Source organism: Panulirus ornatus, chromosome 15 (assembly GCF_036320965.1).
Source record: "Panulirus ornatus isolate Po-2019 chromosome 15, ASM3632096v1, whole genome shotgun sequence".
NCBI classification, from domain to species: Eukaryota; Metazoa; Arthropoda; class Malacostraca; order Decapoda; family Palinuridae; genus Panulirus; species Panulirus ornatus.
The window spans coordinates 18,939,797-18,945,796 of NC_092238.1; the positions used below are offsets into that span (position 1 = coordinate 18,939,797).

A 6,000-nucleotide genomic window follows, 5' to 3' on the forward strand; every position below is an offset into this window, starting at 1 on the left:
TAAGTAATTATAGGGTAAGAGAGATAGTAATAAAAAGAGTGTGGTTGAGAGAGCAGAAGAGGGTGTTTTGAAATGGTTTGGTCACTTGGAGAGAATGAGTGAGGAAAGATTGACCAAGAGGATATATGTGTCAGAGGTGGAGGGAATGAGGAGAAGTGGGAGACCAAATTGGAGGTGGAAAGATGGAGTGAAAAAGATTTTGAGTGATCGGGGCCTGAACATGCAGGAGGATGAAAGGCGTGCAAGGAATAGTGAATTCGAATGATGTAGTATACCGGGGTCGACGTGCTGTCAATGGATTGAACCAGGGCATGTGAAGCATCCAGGATAAACCATGGAAAGTTTTGTTGGGCCTGGGTGTGGAAAGGGAGCTGTGGTTTCGGTGTATTATTACATGACAGCTAGAGACTGAGTGTGAACGAATGGGGCCTTTGTTGTCTTTTCCTAGCGCTACCTTGCACACATGAGTGGGGAGGGGGTTTTTATTTCATATGTGGCGGGGTGGCGATGGGAATGAATAAAGGCAGCCAGTATGTATTATGTACATGTGTGTATATGTATATGTCTATGTGTATATATCTGTATACGTTGATATGTATAGGTATGTATATACGCGTGTGTGGACGTGTATGTATATTCATGTGTATGTTGGTGGGTTGGGCCATTCTTTCGTCTGTTTCCTTCGCTACCTCGCTAATGCGGGAGACAGTGACAAAGCAAAATACATATGATATATTACATATATTATCCCTGGGGATAGGGGAGAAAGAATAATTCCCACGTATTCCCTGCGTGTCGTAGAAGGCGACTAAAAGAGGAGGGAGCGGGGGGCTGGAAATCCTCCCCTCTCGTTTTTTTTTTTTAATTTTCCAAAAGAAGGAACAGAGAATTGGGCCAGGTGAGGGTATTCCCTCAAGGCCCAGTCCTCTGTTCTTAACGCTACCTCGCTAATGCGGGAAATGGCGAATAGTTTGAAAGAAAAAAGAAAGATATTACATATATCATATGTAATATTCCCAACATCAAAGCCAGGATGTGTGAAGATAAGATCCAGTAATGATTATGTATCAGCCCCACTCATCCTAGTGTGCTCACTAACATGTTGGTATTGGAAATTTTCTTGTATAGACTCAACAATTGTGTCCTAATAACTTACTATCACCATTAGAATCTAGATCCATCCTTTTTATCTTTTTATAGTTAAAGTCCCATCTTATCAGTTCTTCTGGGAAGTGAGTGTTAAACAGCTTCGTGTACTGTCTGATGTGTATGTGCAGCAGTGGCATTGGGTTCCCATCTACCTGAACTTGTTCCTGATTTGTTTGCTAACTGCCTTATTCCCTGCATCTACATAGGAATTGACCACAAGCTGTATTATTCATGGACATCTTATGATAAGATGTTTCCTTTTAATAAGCCTTGGGCTCTTGTTTTACATGACGAGCACCTCATGGATTATCATATGCCCACACACTAGTTTGTTAGCCAAGAATGAAACTATTGAATTTAGAAATAGACTCGGTACACTGGTCAAGAAAATTTTAACTTTTTTTTGTCCCATGAACTAAAATAGGTGGACCTTATAGTACTGTTTATGCTGAATTTGAATCTGTTTTTGGAGTGTTTCTATCAATTATGGTTCTTAAGTGACAGAGCAATTACATTTTTTGATAAGTGTATCATACTCATTCATGGCTGGTATTACACTAAAAAACTTACCTCAGAAATGTAGATGTGTACAATTTTTGGCTATATTTTTCCTTGGGAACATTCTTCCTTAGTGTTCAGCAGTAATTTGCCAACATAGAGGGGCTCCACTCTCCTTGGTACCACTTTTCCATGTCCAAAATGTCCTGAAGAAATCTTTCACCATGCTCATTACTGACTGTCCCAAGAATTTCCTGGAAAAAGTCTGAGTGCAAGCCCAAAAAGTGGATTTTTTGACTCATGTTGCACCCCATAGCTTTTTATGAAGTCAGTAGATTTTTTGAAAAATCACAGCAGTTTTCATAACTATGATTCCCTGCAAAATCTTTGCAAACTCTTAAATGACAGCCATGCAGTTTTTTCAACTTCATTTAGCTCTTCATCGAACTTTTCATCTTGAAGCAGTTCCCTGATCTGTGGTCCTACGAAAAACCCTCCCTGATTTTTGCATCACTGATTCTGGGGAATTTATTCCTCAAATATGTGAATCCATGGCCTGTTTTATCCGTACCTTTGAGAAGTTCTTCATCAACCTGAGCTTGATATGCAAAGGAGGCAGATAAATTTTCTCAGAATCAACAAGGGAGGATTGATGACATTCTTCTTCAATGGAGCCTGTGATGTTCTTTTTGGCCGCACTTTCTTTACATGATTTTTTCGTCCTGGCTGTCCCACTTACAGAGGAAACAATGGAACTTCATAAACCAAGTTGTGTTCTGAGTAAAAGTGCCACAACCTTTAGGTTGCTACATGCTTTCCACTTGATGTCCCCATACTTAATTTTTCCCAAAAGAATCTGCATGTTATCATACATTTCCTTCATGATGGCTGTGTGAGCCAGAGGAACGGAGAACTTATTTCCATTGTGGAGTAGAACCACTTTCAAGCCTATTTGATGAGTCAGTAAACAAGTGCCATTCATCTGTGTTATATTCATGGTCAAGTGCCTCCATAACAGAATGAACATCATTGCAAAACACCAGACCATGTTCAAGGGAGAAATATTCTTTGAAAATGACCTGGGCATCACAATAAAACCAAACTTTTTAGTTTCCTTTTTGAGAAAATTCCAGCCCTTTAACCTGGAACCCAAAGTTCAGCTTGCTTCTTAGAGACAGATTTAAATCATAGATGAAATCATTAAGATCTCCTTGACTCAGCAAATGTGGTTAAGTTGGAGAACAGCTTGCTTCAAATGTTGGATCCATATTGTCCTCTACTTTCTCACCATCAGACTTATTGTCACTCTGTGTCATGTTTCTTGTGGGCTGTGGTGCAGGTAATTCCTGACTGTGAGGCACTGGCCTCATAGCATATGGTAAATTAGGATTTTTAAGAGTGTGCTTGGATTTTGATGTTATACCATTCATGTTTTTCAGGTAGAAGTAGCAAGCAATCTGAAGCTTGATCTTTGGGTTCTCTCAAAATCATGGGAATGGCAAAAGGCATATGATGTGAACCCTTCGCCCATGCTGTGAGAAGCCTGACTCATGTAAAATAACAAATATCGGAGGCCCAACTTTTATCCTGGTCACCCACTTTACACCCAGATTAATGCTCACAGTATTTTTTGATGAGGGATGTAAAAGAACGTTTTTGCAATATGAATGTCAGTTCACTGCAGATGTAGCAGAAAGAATTCTGACGGTTTACCCAGTTTCTCAGCATTAGAATGGTGGATAGGGGATCAGCACAACACTTAGATACACAGAAGCACAATCTGTCAACAAGGTAGAAAAGACATTTGTTAACACATTGAGTTCTAGCCTGCAACTGAAAGAGAACTGCTACTCAAGAGTGGGCACTGTTTGAATGTCCCATCATTTTGAGTTGTGTTTCTGCAGGCCCCTGGTGATGCATTTATCTAGGCTTGTGCTTTCAAAAATAAGTTATTGTATTTCACATACAATGAATTAGCTGATTTGTTAAACTTTTTGTTTCAAATGCTCCATAGAGCATGGTGCATATGTACTGTGTGCAGTGATATGCAAGTATGCTGGAACAAAAAAGCTGTAGGTGATAGAGAAATTTTGAAAACATATTTGGATTCAGTGCAGAAATGTATATGAAAATTTTTTTTTACATGGGACATAATCTTTGTTGACCAGTGTTATCATCCACTCTTGGAATACTTAGAATCACTTAGATATTCTTTGGAATTCTCCAGAAATTACTTTCTTTTTCACCTTGGAACCTTGACACTCCTTTTTGATGAGAATATCTACCCAGATCATTATTGCTAACATCTAAAGAGTGGATTTGAGTGAATGAGGCCATTTCTTCATGTGTTTTTTGGGAAAAGGGTCCTTTAGCACTCCTCATCCATCTTTTTAAGATGGAACCTTATTTTAGGCATGGTAGATATAACCTATGTGGCATAAGGGATTCCTCCTCCTAGATATTTGGATTTGAGTAGAATTGTCATTTGCCAGTGATGTTATTCAATATTTTGTTTTTAGTCTGATTTGAAAGCTTTTTCATACACCCTCCTCCTTTGTTGTGCTGATGCTCTAATGTTTATGGGAAAGGCTGCAGAGAAATGCAATGAAGGTTTTGAAAGTGGAAAACTTTCTTTCTCTGTGCCTCCATACAAGCAGTTTTTCCTGCTGTGCTAGTTCTCTCAGGGCTTCCTCTATATTTCAGAAAAACTTTTTGTTTCTTCTTATTGCGACCCTCTTGGGATGGCACTGCAAACTGTCAATTGTGAGCGATAGATGAGAGGCATCAAATGGAATGTTGACATCTACCTGATTTACTGAGAATGAGTCCTGTAAGTTTAGTGAATGTTTCAGTCTCTGATGATTAACTGAAAAGAGTGAGCAAAAAGAAGCTTCTTTGCCAATTTGATGAGGGTATGAATGGTCCAGACTCAATGTTTCCCAGGGAATATCACATACATGTGGAATGCTGCCTCAGAGAGAAAAGGTTTTTCAATCTTCAAAACCTACAGCTTTGCACAGTGTGAATGTATATGCTGATTCTTTTACGAGCATAATGACACACACACACACACACACACACACACACACACACACACACACACACACACACACATTCATGCACATTTTTATGTTGAATTTATACACTAGTTTTCATGGATGTTGCAAAGAATGTATTGTATTTGAATTTTGTCCAACCATGTCGATTGAATTTACAGTTTAAAAGTAGACATTGTACCTTGCATTTATTAACTTTTCTTCAATCACCCTACAAATGATTTGCAGGTATTACTTCTTGCAAGAGCTAGAATGACTCGATCTCAGTCGTTCTGCCACAGGCGTCTTGAGGAAATTGTAAAGAAGGAACTGCAACCATCATTTTGTGCTGTATGGATTTTTTCATGGGTTTTTTTGGACTTTATGCTTTTTGGGTTTCCATGTGTATGTTGCACCAGTTTAAAGTTTTCTTTTATTACACTGGAATGTTTATTGAGTGTTGCTACATTGTCTGAATACTTTGAATATATTCTACAGTATGGTGTGGGAGATCAAAAAATGTATGGTTCTGAATAGAGTTTTGATGATGTTTATAGAATCATTGTGCAGTTATGATTAATTTTTCTTATGCTTACAGTAGAACTCAATCTGTCCCAGGTAATTTTAAGGAGACATGTATTATATTTCCTTTTTTCCAAGTCATTTAACTTGTTGAAGAGATGATTACTGGCCAAGACCAAACTTTTCAAAAGTTGGGACACTAGGCCTTTTATTTGATGTTTTTGCTGTATTGCCATTTCAGAGTGAAATTATTGAGTTATATAAGCTATAGTTTATTTACTTCAGTCTTTGATATGTACAACTGAAGCAGAAACAAAGGCATATTGTAATTCCTCCTTCAAGTTGATACTATATTCTTAGGCATTACCATGCTTAAAACAAATTAATGCCCATTCTCAAAAATCTCATCTTTATCTCTTGAATCATTTTGAGTGGTCCTCCATAATGCTATCATCTAATGACTGATTGGATTTGCTGAGAGATTTGGAGTTTTCCTGATTTTCTTTGCTACTAGAGCTTTTGTATATATTTCCCTTAGAGCAGGCTTGTTTCAGTCTTATAGCTTCTGCTTTGATCCCATTTACATGAGATGGATCAAATGCTTGCAAGCTGTCATTTCATTAATTCATTTTCTTAACTCTTTCAGATCCTAGTTACTCAGAGCTACCTTCATTTCATCTTTCCATTTCCTTCTTTGTCTTCTTCTTCCTCCCTCCACCTCTGAACTCCACTTCTGAAATGTACATCCATTTAGTTGATCAGTCTTCAGTCATCCTGTCAATATTTTTAAACTATC

The 6,000-nt window shown here is 38.1% G+C and overlaps 1 protein-coding gene across 1 annotated transcript in view; it reads left to right on the forward strand.

Moving 5' to 3' along the window:
* The window catches only part of LOC139753738 (tuberin-like), a 466,749-nt gene extending 461,515 nt beyond the window's left edge, over nucleotides 1–5,234 (forward strand). Inside the window, exon 18 of the mRNA XM_071670535.1 lies at nucleotides 4,932–5,234. Coding sequence (XP_071526636.1) covers nucleotides 4,932–5,219 — 288 coding nt within the window. The 3' untranslated portion in view covers nucleotides 5,220–5,234. The remainder of the gene's footprint in view (nucleotides 1–4,931) is intronic.
* The last annotated feature ends 766 nt before the right edge of the window (nucleotides 5,235–6,000 follow it).